General features: G+C 37.0%; 1 protein-coding gene across 9 annotated transcripts in view; it reads right to left on the bottom strand.

Moving 5' to 3' along the window:
• Clcn3 (chloride voltage-gated channel 3) overlaps positions 1-13,063 on the bottom strand; it is a 73,593-nt gene that overhangs the window by 5,157 nt on the left and 55,373 nt on the right. For all 9 annotated transcript variants that reach the window (XM_028757723.1, XM_028757726.1, XM_028757732.1 and 6 more), the window contains 3 exons: positions 12,493-12,679; positions 8,187-8,585; positions 3,704-3,920 (listed from right to left, as the gene is read on the bottom strand). In XM_028757723.1, the coding sequence (XP_028613556.1) occupies positions 3,704-3,920; positions 8,187-8,585; positions 12,493-12,679 (803 nt within the window). The remainder of the gene's footprint in view (positions 1-3,703; positions 3,921-8,186; positions 8,586-12,492; positions 12,680-13,063) is intronic.

The raw sequence follows: 13,063 nt of genomic DNA, 5'->3' as shown, positions 1-13,063 counted from the left end.
TATCTCAGTTTACATGTCATTACCATCACATCTTAGAAAATGATTCTCATAGATTCTCATGAAGATACCGTAACTAAATTACTTTTAATTATTAAATATCTTGATACTTATTTTACAAAAATAAATTAATTTGCCTACAGTATGTGGTGATATAAATTTTAGAAGCCTTTCTCAAATGCCTTCAAAATAATCAGGCATTTCCTTAATGATCTGTCTGAAAAGTCAACTTTCCTGTTAAGGTGCCCTGGAAATATCTGATTGCTTTTCTTCCTTTTCTTTTCCTTCCCTCCTTCCTTTCTTTTCTTTCTCCTTTCTTCCTTTCCCTTTTCTCTTTTCCTCTTCTTTTCTCCTTTTTCTTTTTTCATTCCTCTTCTTTTTTTTTTTTTTTTTTGAGCAGGGTTTCTCTGTGTAGCCCTGGGACTCCCTCTGTAGACTAGGCTGCCTTTGAACTCAGAGTGGCCTCTGCCTCCTGAGTGCTGGGATTAAAAGGTGTGTGCCACCATACCCCACCAAAATTTTGTACAAAGAGTCACTATGGAACTTCAAAGCAGTTTGAAAATATTTAGAAACATTTCCCTCATAAAACAATAATGGCTGGGGCTGCAGGGGCAGGAAGAGTATTCACATTATTTTGTTTAAAACAATGTTGTAAAGTTTTCAGAGCATGTGAACAGCTTCTCCGGAAAGCTCAAAAACTGTACTGTATAAAATGAGCATCTGTCCACTACAGAAATGTCCTTGGGCAAAAATATTTGAGGTTTTTGAGGGTTTTTTCTTTTTTTAGTTGTTGTTTGTTTTTAGCATTGGGGTGAATGTCTTTAAAGTACATAGTATGAAATGTAATGAAATCCATGATTTCGTACAATTAATATATGATAATAAAAACAAGATTATTTTTTAAAGCTATAAAGTCAATAGATTTTATGGTTAGAAAATGTGGAACGGGTTAATTTCAGTTTCCCATTTGTATTAGTAAGCTCGGTCAGTGTGTCAGGATGAGGAGCATGACACATTTGCACAGATAAAGCAGCACACTTAGACTTGTATACACCTGAAAATTTATGAACTTTTTCATGCAGAATTTTTAGGAGAGGTAAACAAAGCTCCTCTGTAATAGTCAGGATTGACTTGGGAATATGAAGTTAGTTTCAGGGTTGCTCTTTCAGTTTTAAAGAATGAAATGAAAAAAAATTAATGTAAAATGTTTCTGATTTATCAGTAATCTGAAGTTTCCTTTTAGGCTAGCAAATAATGATATAGAAGATACTAGGGCAGAAACTGGCAGTTCCCAAAGTATGTTCTAAGAAAAAGCAATCTCAACATCCCAACAGTGAATTCTGTCTCACCCCACCAAAAAATGTCAGCATTTTCAGGCAAACTAGGTAAGCTATGATTTCATTCTGATAGTTGGAGAATCAAAAACTATCAACATCTTCAAAGTTCCAAAGCGAACCTCAGCTAAAACTTAATTCAACACTTCTCAAATTTATTAGTCACATAAATTTCCAGCAACTTCTATTACTACCCTGTTTATCCTTTAAACTGCTGGAACTAGTGTTCCTGAAACAAACTGAGATGTTCTGTTAGCATATAACATATGGGATAACACTAACCTGACATCTCCTGTTTTTATCTCCTCTCATTACTTCTCCATTCTTTCTACCTCTTGTACCTACAGTCCAGACCCCCAAACAAGTCTTTTCCACTGCTAAGGTACGACCTGGAACTGGAGAACAAAGAGCTCCCTAGAACTTCATGGTCCTCACGTTAAAACATGCTATCTTTTCCTGGTTTCAGCCACTTTGAGAATAAAACACCTTCCTGAAATAGTTCACAGACAATAAGAGTCAAGAGTTTCATCCCCAAATGATCTTTTTTTCTTTCAAAATACATTTATTTTCTGTGAACTAAGGAAAATATGATCAAGGCTTTGAAACATGATCTGAGGAAAGTTCCTTTACTTTGTTTGTTATGCCAGCAGCAGAAGAAGAAACTGTATGTAACTAATAACTGTCCCCCTAAAAAATAATTTAACCCTATTTAGGGTCTATACTGCCCAAATCCTGTCAATTAACCAGTAAGGTGACATATGAAAATTAACCTACACAGTAGGCTAATTTAATCACAAGAACAGAACAGGTGTTTATCAGTGCAGAAAAACCTAAGCCAGGCACAGAGAGTTCAAAGCCAACAAAGGCTTAAGAAAACTCAAATTCGGTTCCAAGCAAGCATATAACGACTCAAAGGGCCCAAGGCAAAGCTTTATGGAACACATCGTTTAACTAATATTTATTAAACTTTAAACAAAGAAATTTGGTAGCATTTTTAAAAATTAGGTAAGTGCAAACAAAATAAAACAGTATTTTATAATACATATTTGATTTATTTCTATCATACTCCTGAAGGTAAACACCCAACATGGCTCTAATGTTCCCACTTTCTGCTTCTTGATGTTTTAAGTAGAAAAATAAATATCTATTGCTATTCCTAACCCAAAATGGTATAATGTAGAGGCCCAGAAAATGTTTTAAGAGATTAAGAAATCATGAAGAAAGAATATTCTGTCAGTAAACTACACTACAGCAGGATCTGGGTTTCTGTGAGCTGGAGAGTTAATTTGAAAAAATCATTACACCTGTCAAATAGAACCCCATCTACCTAGTTTGCCAAGCTGCAGAATTATGTGAAAAGGTGTGGAAGTGTTCAGTAAGCTGTCTTTCTTTATTTTTTAATGCCACCTTTCCCTAGAGAGGGCTCATACATTCTGTTAACCACAAGGTTTTATACAAAACCTTAAAAAGACAAAATGAGTTGTGATTCTCTGATGTGTTTGCTACAGTATTTAATCAACTTCATTTTATTCAGGGTGAGCTATCAGTTCATAATAAACAAGGAAAACATCTCTTCCCCTTTCCTAGCATTTCTGTTCCAAGACTTCACATGAAACAATGTTTTACGAATTCCAACAAGTCACCGGCAAGAAGGCAAATGCCTATAATCTCAGTGTTCCCAAGGTTCACAAGGGTCACAGACTCAAGGCCAGCACCAACTACAGTGAGCCCATCTCAGCAACAAAATTAACAAATAAAAAATTTAAAATTCATCAAAGAAAAATAAAATAATATATTGGAAATAAAAGGCCCTAAATACATGAGTATTTTTAAGTAATTAACAGTTCAGTTTATGGGTCTGATTTGTTTTAGAGAAGGTAGACCAAAATAAATAATAAATAGGTAGATAAGAAGAAAAACAGCCTTGTTAAAGGTTTTTAGTTAAACTGTAAATTTTCACATATTATTTCAACAGTGATAAATACTGGCTTGAATAGCATATACCAAAATATCTAGAAAGAGATGTACAAAAAACCCTATACATAGAAAAGGATATACAAAAAGAAAATGGTTTTGGCAATGCTCCCTACCCCCAAAAAAGAAATACTTCAAGTGCAAAAAGCTCTTTATGAGGAGATGTTTCCCTATCTGTTTCTTCTCTGACTCTGAAATATAGTATCCTTGACAACGAGCACAGAGCTGGCATCCCTGTTACTCTCAGGCGAGTGTGAAGCTCGACTGATCCTACATTTATAACTGTATGTCAGACACTCCCATTTGGAGGCTGACTTGCACTCTACCCTGAAAAGGATTCCACTAATAAAGAGCATTAATTATGGTGAGCGAGCTGATTTCTGTGGTGTTAAACTTACCCGTTGTGAGTTACAAGGCACTGCCTCAGACCAAGCTTTCGGAAGATGTCTACCACAATCTCCATTGGGGTGTGGTCTGTTACTGTAAAAGGACTCATGTCAAGGATGCTTCTCAGTTTTAACGGCCGAGGACTTTCTGCTGGAAGAGATGGAGTATGCTGTGCAAAGCACACCCGAGAACTGCCAACAATTCCTTCTTGTTTTTTTCTGGCACTTTCTGAAAAAGAGGTAGAGAAGAGGAACCATTTTCAATTGGTGGATTTTCTTTTCTTATATGCAACTTTGCTTATTTTGGTATTAATAACAGTACATGTGTTCTATGACTTCTGGTCCCTTTCCTTTCTGACATAGAACTTGACAATAATTTTCTACAGTTATATTGTGGTATGATTTTCTTCATAGTGGCACTGAACTATTATTTTCTACCTGCAGAGACAAGGAAGCACATTTGAAACAGGAATTTTATTTAAAAGCTGTACACATCCTCAAAAGAGCAGTTTACTACAGAAATGTCATCAACTAAAGTCCGCCAATGCTGACTGACATATTCTGCACTGGAGCCAGTGGCCCTTGCTCAGTCTGATGTCACCCCACTACTGTGTATCAGCTGGTCTTCCTTGCACTCTTTTATGACTCAGCAGCATTGCGATTACATTCCCAGTGAGTCAGGACAAACTCTGGGGCTGTTTTATTCATAAGGGTTCTGTCAATTTCTCCTCCCTTCCAATGTCCTCTGTCCAACTGCCTGTTACCTCTCCCACCTTTGAGAGTGTAAGACAGAAGGTGAAAGGACAGAAAGAGATCACACCAAGGAAAATAGAAACACAGAACACAGACAGAACATGCAAATGAAAGTCATCCACCTTTGTGCTTGGTGTTTTGAGTAAACATTGAAAACTATGTGTGTGCAAATATAGTATTAGTTATAGTGAAAATATTTTGAGCATAAATTTTGCTACAAAATATTTAAGCCAAAATAATAAACTATAGTCTGACTGGCTTAGAAATTTCTAAGCAGCCTTACTGCTTAGAAATGAATGCTGTTATGCCTTTTCCTCTTTCCAGCCACTAAAGCTGTATTCAGCTATGCTGTAAAAACATTTGAGTACCAGGCACTAAGTGAGGCCCCAATGGCTTGTGAACCAGCCACCTGAAAATATGGTCATGGCTTGAAAGAGACATCCACTATAAATGACCAATATAAATGGTTCTTTAAAAATGCTTACTAAGTTGCTTTTAGACCATAGGAATGTACCTAATGGCATGTGCATGACAACTGACTGTACAGTGTAAACAGCAACAGTAGATATGCATAATGGATACACAGAATAAAACAATGGCAAGTGTGCCATCAACAATATCAAGAGTATAAAGAGTGGCCAGGCAGTGGTTGCACACGCCTTTAATCCTAGCACTTGGGAGGCAGAGGCAGGCAGATTTCTGAGTTCGAGGCCAGCCTGGTCTACAGAGTGAGTTCTAGGACAGCCAGGGCTATACAGAGAAACCCTGTCTCGAAAAACAAAACAAAGCAAAACAAAACAAAAGTATAAAGAGTGAATGTGCCTAGTTTTTACACACAAAAAGTTATCAGGATGAGATAAGACAATCAGATTTAGCATACTTTAATTCTGTAATCGGATGTGCATATCATTTAATACTCAAGTATAAAAAGCGAAAGAGTCAAAGTAACTGTAGTTACAAAAATCTGTTAGTAGAATCAACAGTGACAATGTGGTATCAAATAGTTAAAATGTTAAATATACAAATAATAACAAATATATCACCAATGAAAATAACCCTAAATACTCAAACATTTAGGTGTGATGATACATTTTATGAAAATACCTCTTGTAGTCAAAGAGACTGGAACTTTTGTGTTAATAATACATCTTGAGGTCACTTAAAAGACTATGTCTTAAGCTGATTTCTTATTATGTATTCAGTCTATTTAAACTGCCTTTTAAGAGAAGAATGTTAAAAAGAGAGAGAAAGAGAGACAGAGAGAGAGAGAGAGAGAGAGAGAGAGAGAGAGAGAGAGAACAATGTAACAACTTTAGTTGCTTTAAATTTCCCATGTAATCAGCTTTTACAACCTAAGCTAAAGCATAGCTTTAATCTTCAATTATGTACTATTCTTCCATGCTCCTGACCCAGAGTAATGTATGCCTGTACATGTGTATTGTGGTATTAATCTTCTGAAAAGAGCAAACAATTCAAAAATGGCATTATACAGGCAGTATTTGTCATGAATGCTGGGAACAGATATTACTTGATAACAGTACACCTGTAGCTATGCTTGCTTTTCTGAGTGCTTCTAGGTCAGCTGAAATAAGTAAGTTAATCTCTTGTAAAACTCTTAAAGATTTCTATAAAGTATCCTTTAGTCCTTTCCCATGCCGTGTTTTTTGTGCTGTTTAAGAAACCCACACCAAAGCTTTTTGGTAGGGACACCAACATAGGGACAAATAAAACAGCAAAACAGCAAGAGGGAGAGTGAGACATACAGAACAGAATTCAGGGAGACACAAACACACAGACAGACTTAGACAAGCACATACATGTGTGCACATATGTGACAGATAAGCCAAGAATCATAGCTCCATACTGACTGAAGACACAGGGATGGATAAGTAGAGAATTCAACCTTGAACTTGCTCTTTCTCAAGTTAATCCAAGAGCAAGTCTGTGATTTCACTCCTTAATGTGAGAACAATGCATTCTGACACCTCTGAAGTAGCATTTAATACATTTAACCAACACATTTACAATGGAATCGTTTTGTTTTTACTTATTGCAGTGCTGGAAAGCAAACCCCAAGCCTGGTGCTAGACACATTTACCAACTGAGCTGCATCCCTACCCTAAAATGTTTAATTCTATGGGGGGGGGGGGGAGAAGGTGGTGTTTTAAAAAAAAAGGCAAACTTTTTAGAATGCTCCTGTGTGACAGAATGTAGCGGAAGTGAACATCTAGCCTCTTTGCCTTACATGGGTCATTTTAAGAAGTGGAGATGGAGGGAGAATGATCAAGAATTAAAAGTCACCCTCAGCTATATAGAGGTTTTTGAGGAGGCCAACCTGGGCTCAAAAAGGACTGTATCTTAACCTTCACAGCCCAAATAAAGAACTGTCACTTCATTTATTCAAGTTTTATTTGAAACTTAGGAGACTTTGGTCCTCACCATAAAAATAAACATGTATGGTAACAGATATCAACCAGCTTAACCTAACAGTCCACAATACCCATACTTATCAAAACACGACATTAACATTAGCTTCTATTTGTTAGTTAAAGGAAGACTGCTTAAGGTAACATGACTTGTATATGAACGTAGTAATTACTAGGGAGCACCATTTGTTAGACAATGTACCATGGTATCTGCTAAGTTGTTTTACTTTTAAAATGATTTCATGTCACTCATTCACAGGCCTGTGAAGTAAAAAACAACTTAGATGTCATTTCTTTTTTCCTATAGAGTTAGGGTTTTACTATGTGGCCCCACAGCCTCAAACATGCCATGCTTTCTGCTTCCACGTCAGACTAATAGGATTAGAGGTGTGTGCCAGGCTACACTTCTTTTCCCATAGCACTAAGAAGATTCTTAAAAAGAGTTCCAACACTTTCATTTTCATAATCTTAAATAATCTGAGACCTCTCATTTGGATTTAATATTCTTAAAACTCATCCTCTAATTCTCAATTAACAAAAAAAAATATTTGTTGAGCATAGACAAATCTGTCCTTCAATAATGTATAATTATGTACACATATGTATAACATACTGTACAGAACTGATTTTTTTCAGTAAAAAAAAAAATTTAAGTTTACAGAAAATATACTGGCAAATATTTAAGATCTATTCTAAAGTTATCTTGTGACATAAGATTTCTTATGCCACATCTTGATATTTCATGTATACTCCCTGAAACTAACATTATTTCTTGTGCAACAGTCTCTCTCTGTTAAGTGACAAAAGTTGAAGTCTGTCTATCTAGAGAAGGTAGGAATATGAATTAGTAAACACGTCATGGCTTCAAACCCTGGCCATTCCTTTCCCTGTCTTTGGGAATTCCAGAGCTGTTCACCTCTTTCCCTTTCCTTGGGCTGGCGACCAGCAACCCTAGAGAACAGGAAGGAGAGTGACACGAGGGGATTGTCTGACATTTCTAGCTCAAGGTACTGCCCCAAATCTAGGGAATAGCAGATCAATGGCTTAATGAGTCTCTTTTCTCACCTTTGACATCACAAGGAAGGGAATTTACAGTTGCTGACAAAGATTAAAATTCTCACTAACCTTGCCATCACAGAGCAGAAAAATAATCACTGAAGTATACATTCCTTCCCTAGAGAACACAAGACTTAAAATATATAAACTAACATCACTTTCCCCTGAAATCCCAACCAATTAACCAATCATTGCTTTTTCTCCTCCTAAAATGTATAACACAAAAGACAAATACATTCATGATGTTTTAAAAGCCATACCTATTGCAATTGTCAGGTCTCTTCTGAGGGCAAATCCCACTAATCTCTGAGATTCTTTTGACATTATAACAGGAAAGCCATTATAGCTGGTTTCATTAATCATGTTTTCTATGTCATCTACTGTCATATTGTCCTGTGTCAAAACAGCTAAGGGAGGGTCACTTCTACGAGGTCTCATGACATCAGCAGCCAGGGTTGTATGAGTGAATTCTTCTTTTGCATCCAAGAAAGGGTACCCATTGAGTCGGATGTGTGCTTCATAAATACCTTCCCTACCAAAGGCATCACCAACCCATTTACTGGTCATTACTGCAGCCATAAGAGGAACAATATATTCCAAGCCTCCAGTAAGTTCAAAAACAATAACCACCAGAGAGACCGTCATTCTTGTCACACCACCTGAAAGAAATAAACACCACTGGTCAGGAGGGCAGAATCCACACCAGTACAAGGTACTTGAGTCTTGTACTGGGCAGGTGAACAAGGAATCTAGACAGATCTTGATCAGTGAAAAGCATTAGCACCAAAAACAACTACTCTCAGGATAATAACCATTATGTCTAATATGACCTAGAGAAAAACCAATCTGACAACATCAAGGAAGATGATTATAACATTTATAAACCTTTGTAACATTAAAAAAAAAAACCCACAGCTGAGCAAGAAAAGTGACTTTGCCATTTTGATATACTGCTTTGGCAAAAACAAATGTCACTGTTATAAAAGTTTACTGTGACTTCTTAAATACAAATAAGAACATATACAAATAATAAGTAAGCACTGCCTGCTACCAGTTTATAAATTGTGCGTGTGTACACACACTCTTAAGTGTGTGTACATAGAATATTAAATGAGATTACATATGTCTTTTCAAAATGTGTCAAATATTTTGAAGCCTCGTGATATATTAACAATGTAAGTGATAATGTTAGGTAGAAAATTCATCTATTCTGGGTAGGGTGTTTACCTAGCACTTGCAAGAATCTGGGTTTGAGTCCAACATCCCAAGGACAGATGGAGGAGGAAGGGCTGGTAACTCTCCTCATTTCCTCAGATGATCACTCTCGCTGTCATCTTTGCCTGTGCTGCCTGAGTCCCTCTTCTCCTCCCTGGTACCTCTCCTGTACTCCTGTTCTGCACACCACACCTGACTACTTGTTCGGTCAACTGTAGACAGACTTTAAGTGGCTACCTAAGAAAATGACACATGTATGAAATCCACATTTCTCCTCTTTACCAAGGAAGGGCCATTCTCTGATCCCAAATTCTTGCACGCACTCTCCTCACAATCTAGGAGATTATTTTTGAAACCTTAATTTTTATTCCAATATTTTGATTATCACCTCTACAGATCTGAATTCTTCTCTAAGATATCTGAGTCCTTTTCTCAGGATTCTCATTGTTACTAAACTAGTCCAGGACCCAAATTATTCTTTCATTTAAAAAAAAAAAAGTGGGCTCCTTTTAAATTTTATTTTTGAGATTTATTTTATTATGTACACCTGTTTGTCTGACTATTACATCTATGCACCTGAAGGCCAGAAGAGGATTTCTGATACCTCGGAACTGGAGTTACAGACAGTTACGCCTCACCATGTGAGGTGTTGTGAATCAAATCTAGGTCCTTTAGAAGACAGCCAGTGTTCTTGACTGATAAGCCCTCTCCAGTCTCTGTGCTCTCATTTTAATACCACTTTAACTTACCTACTTGACTCTTAAACCCCATTACTTTCAACCTACTTCATCTAGTACATATAATACATACTAAGTACTACTTTTGTTTTTAAAGACAGGGTAGGGTCTTACTATGCAGCCCAGGCTGGCCTCACACTGGCAACCCTCAATTTCTGCTGGGATGACAGGCACACACGGACACAAACGCTTCAGTATCATTTCCACTGTGTTGTTGTTCTCGTCAGACGACCTAACAACTCTGGGCAATGAGACGGATTGTCAAGCAAAGCCATTGCTGCCAAACCTGATGTTCTGCGCTCAACCCGCCAAGACTCACATGGAATTAGAGAACTGCTTTTCATAAACTGTGGACTAACCTCCATATACAAGTATAACACATATTCTAAAACACACCTCCAAAGTAAATACATAAATGTAACTTAAGAAGCTCACAATGCTTGTCAGTTCAGTAAGCCTTTTTGTTTCTTAATCTAAAAAAGGAAGGACTGCCACACATCACGTATGTGCCTACTCTATATCAGCATGTCCGAGTCAGCTTATAAAGGCTTTTTCTTGAATTAAACTAAGAACTTAATTTCCCTGGAATCAAAACCTCCTTATGTGCATGTTATCTCATACAATCCTCATAACAATCAAGGGATAAGCTAGTATTTCCATTTTATAGATGAGAAAAGTCAATATCAAAGATATTTGATGACTTTTTCAAAGTCATCAAGTTAAAAATAGAAAACCGAGAACTCTGCAACAAATTGGAACAATTTCAAATATAAATTCATCCTGATGCAACCTCAGATACTAATCTTTTTATAATCTACTTCTTACCAATTCAATGTGTTCCCCAGAATATTCAAAATGTACTATACAATACATTTCTTCAAAGCATGAATTCCAAATAATATTTTCACACAAATTTATCTTTGCATTAGAATCTTCCTATAACCAGATTACCCTGGAGAAGTCTCAGAGTAAATAACTGTGGCTCTGAATTACTGAAAGGACTTTTGTAGGTCTGTGAGGAGGAGTTCCGAGACAGAAGTGTAGAGGACCGTGTGTGTGCTGCACATGTGCATACATGTGGGTGCATGGTGGTACTAGAGGAGGTCACCTGCTGCTTTCCTCTAATACTCTGCCTAGTCCTTTAAAAAGGATTTCACACTGAAGAGCTCCCTCACGAGTGAGCTCCTAGAATCCATCTGTCCTCACCCTCCAATGCCGGGGGTCGCAGAAATGCACAATCAAACCTGGCTTTTGGAGATGGGCCCTGGGGATTAGAACTCAGGTCCTGACGCTTGCATGCCAAGTGCTCTTGCTCACTGAACCAGCCCTCTATTACATTTTTATCTTAGCATATCCCCAAAAGTCTATGATTCTTCAAAATACAGCTTTAAAAAATGATTATGACTTGAACTCACTCATGTTTAAACATATTATGAGTTGAGAACTAGACAAATCTGTCTGGTGGGAAACGCTTGAAGAATTAGATTTCAAAGATTGGTGGATTTTGAAACTGTCATGAGTAAGGTCGTAATTCAAGTGGAAGGAAAGTACACCCAAATAAAAGAATTGTGGACTAATAGTCTTTAAAGAGGGCTGCCTCAAATATAAATCTTGACCAAAGCTTTAGACGTATGAAGGTGATATGTATAAACATATAACTTCTCAGTTAAAAATTACCTTTAAAACAATCCAACTCCTACTGTGCCCTCCCTGGAACAGTTGAGCTTTTAGTCCCTCTAACTTCCTGCCCTGCACTCTGCAAGCAAGACAGCGCACAAGGCTGACTTCTTAGTGCTGGGCTTATCTTCCCAGAGGCAGCCGACACTTCCTCCTTTTCTTATCCCTCACTATGCCTGCTTCAATGCTAAAGAGAATGTGGAGGCTAAATAAATGCTTGCTACCTTGGTGAAAATGATTACTAACTTCATTTGATATTACCCTTCTGTAGATTCTGAGTCATTGAGCAAAATCAAAGTTAAAGTACCAACTGTTATTCAATATTATACCAAAATTTGGTAAAAAATTTGAATATAAAACCAAGTAATTTTTCAGCCGAAGAAAACAATAAATACATTCTTATAGATTTAGAACTATCATTTTGGTTTTATGTCACTAAAATGAGTAGTTACTACTTCTTACTTTTCTACAAATATAATTTAGATGCTATTGGGTTGATATGGTAAGTCTTTACTAAGACTGATAAGTTATTATAGAGTTTAATGTGAAGCTATTCTGAAGCTTCATTAATGCTGACTTTAGGAACACTGCTGTCAATTGTTACACATAGACTAAAATCTTTAACAATGAAAAACCAAGTCTCTTTGGACAGGATTTAGATTAAGGCTGTGTTGTACCATGATGGTTTCTGTCATAAAGCATTATGTGACATTACAAATATGGTAACTATTATTAAATGTTTGCATTAAGCAAATGGTCTCAGACAAAGAATACAAAATCCAGTACTACCCAAGACTATTAGTGCATCATTTCTTTTAAAATGATTCCTTCCTTCGACCTTGCATCTTCTTCTCTCTAGCACCAAGAATCTACTACTGGCTCTTCTTTCTCAGACTGCCAACAGCTACAAAGAAGCAAAGAGAACCAACCACATTACCTAAGCAGGCAGCAGCCCCAACCATGGCATAAAGGCCAGGAGTGATGCAGTCAGCCCCAACCTCACACCACTCCTTGAAGATAAACCAGTCGTGGTGGTAGTAGGCGAGCTGCTCCACAGCAATCCCCACGATTCTTCCTGCAATGGCTCCAATTGCCATGCTGGGGATGAACAAGCCTGATGGGACCTGTGACAGCAAGGAAAGGAACTTTTAATGAGGGTCTCTAATCACGTGACTAGAACTATGTCCTATGGATTTGTTTCTAACAATTGGCTCCATTTGTACCTTAATGAAACTCTAAAATCCTTACACAGAGCAAACTATCACCAAGTCTTGTTATATCAAGGTTTGTTAATAATTCTCTGATTTCAATAACAAAGTAATAAAGCAGATTCTCTAAGCCAAAGAGAAATAACTCAAAATTTATTATCCTTTATCCTAAAAAACCCTTAATCTCTAACAAAACTTTCAATAGTCCACAGTAAAATAAAGGAGGGGAAAAAGAAAGATTGGTATTTCCCATAGAACCAAATGTATTCAATCCGAAGCAATAAGCTCTCAAGATTGTCC

This window comes from Grammomys surdaster, unplaced genomic scaffold (genome assembly GCF_004785775.1).
Source record: "Grammomys surdaster isolate TR1022 unplaced genomic scaffold, NIH_TR_1.0 126182, whole genome shotgun sequence".
NCBI lineage: Eukaryota > Metazoa > Chordata > Mammalia > Rodentia > Muridae > Grammomys > Grammomys surdaster.
The sequence above is the reverse complement of the archived record's forward strand: the minus strand, read 5'-3'. Positions and strand labels throughout refer to the sequence as shown.